Genomic DNA, 390 nt, shown 5'->3' on the forward strand with positions numbered 1-390 from the left:
TCACCGCCACCCCCTCCCCAGAGCCCCCCACGGTCCGAGTGTCGGGGAAGGAGGCCCAGGGGATCCTGACCTTGTACTGCCGCGCTTATGGCTTCTACCCACGGCTCATCACCATCAGCTGGCTGAAGAACGGCGAGGTCAGGGACCATGAGACCGAGCGGGGCAGCATCGTGCCCAACAGCGACGGCACCTACTACACCTGGGCCTCCATCGTGGCCCGCTCGGAGGATAAGGACAAGTACCGGTGCCGTGTGGAGCATGCCAGCATGCTCGAGCCCGGCCTCTTCGCGTGGGGTGAGCCCTGTGGCCTTGGGCACGTGGAGCGGTGGGCTGGGGTGGTTCCCCTTCCCCTCCTCACAGTCCTGCCCTCCCTCAGAGCCGGAGTCCAAC

At 66.7% G+C, this 390-nt stretch overlaps 1 protein-coding gene across 1 annotated transcript; it reads left to right on the plus strand.

Moving 5' to 3' along the window:
* Positions 1-17: 17 nt before the first annotated feature.
* On the plus strand, positions 18-387 carry LOC103907120 (class I histocompatibility antigen, F10 alpha chain-like; the record flags this gene model as incomplete). The annotated part of the gene is made up of 2 exons (XM_009289225.1): positions 18-294; positions 377-387. Coding segments are annotated over 2 exons (288 nt in total), but the record flags the coding sequence as incomplete, so codon positions are not given.
* Positions 388-390: the final 3 nt, after the last annotated feature.

Source organism: Aptenodytes forsteri, unplaced genomic scaffold (genome assembly GCF_000699145.1).
Source record: "Aptenodytes forsteri isolate BGI_AS27 unplaced genomic scaffold, ASM69914v1 C12931418, whole genome shotgun sequence".
Classification (NCBI taxonomy): Eukaryota; Metazoa; Chordata; class Aves; order Sphenisciformes; family Spheniscidae; genus Aptenodytes; species Aptenodytes forsteri.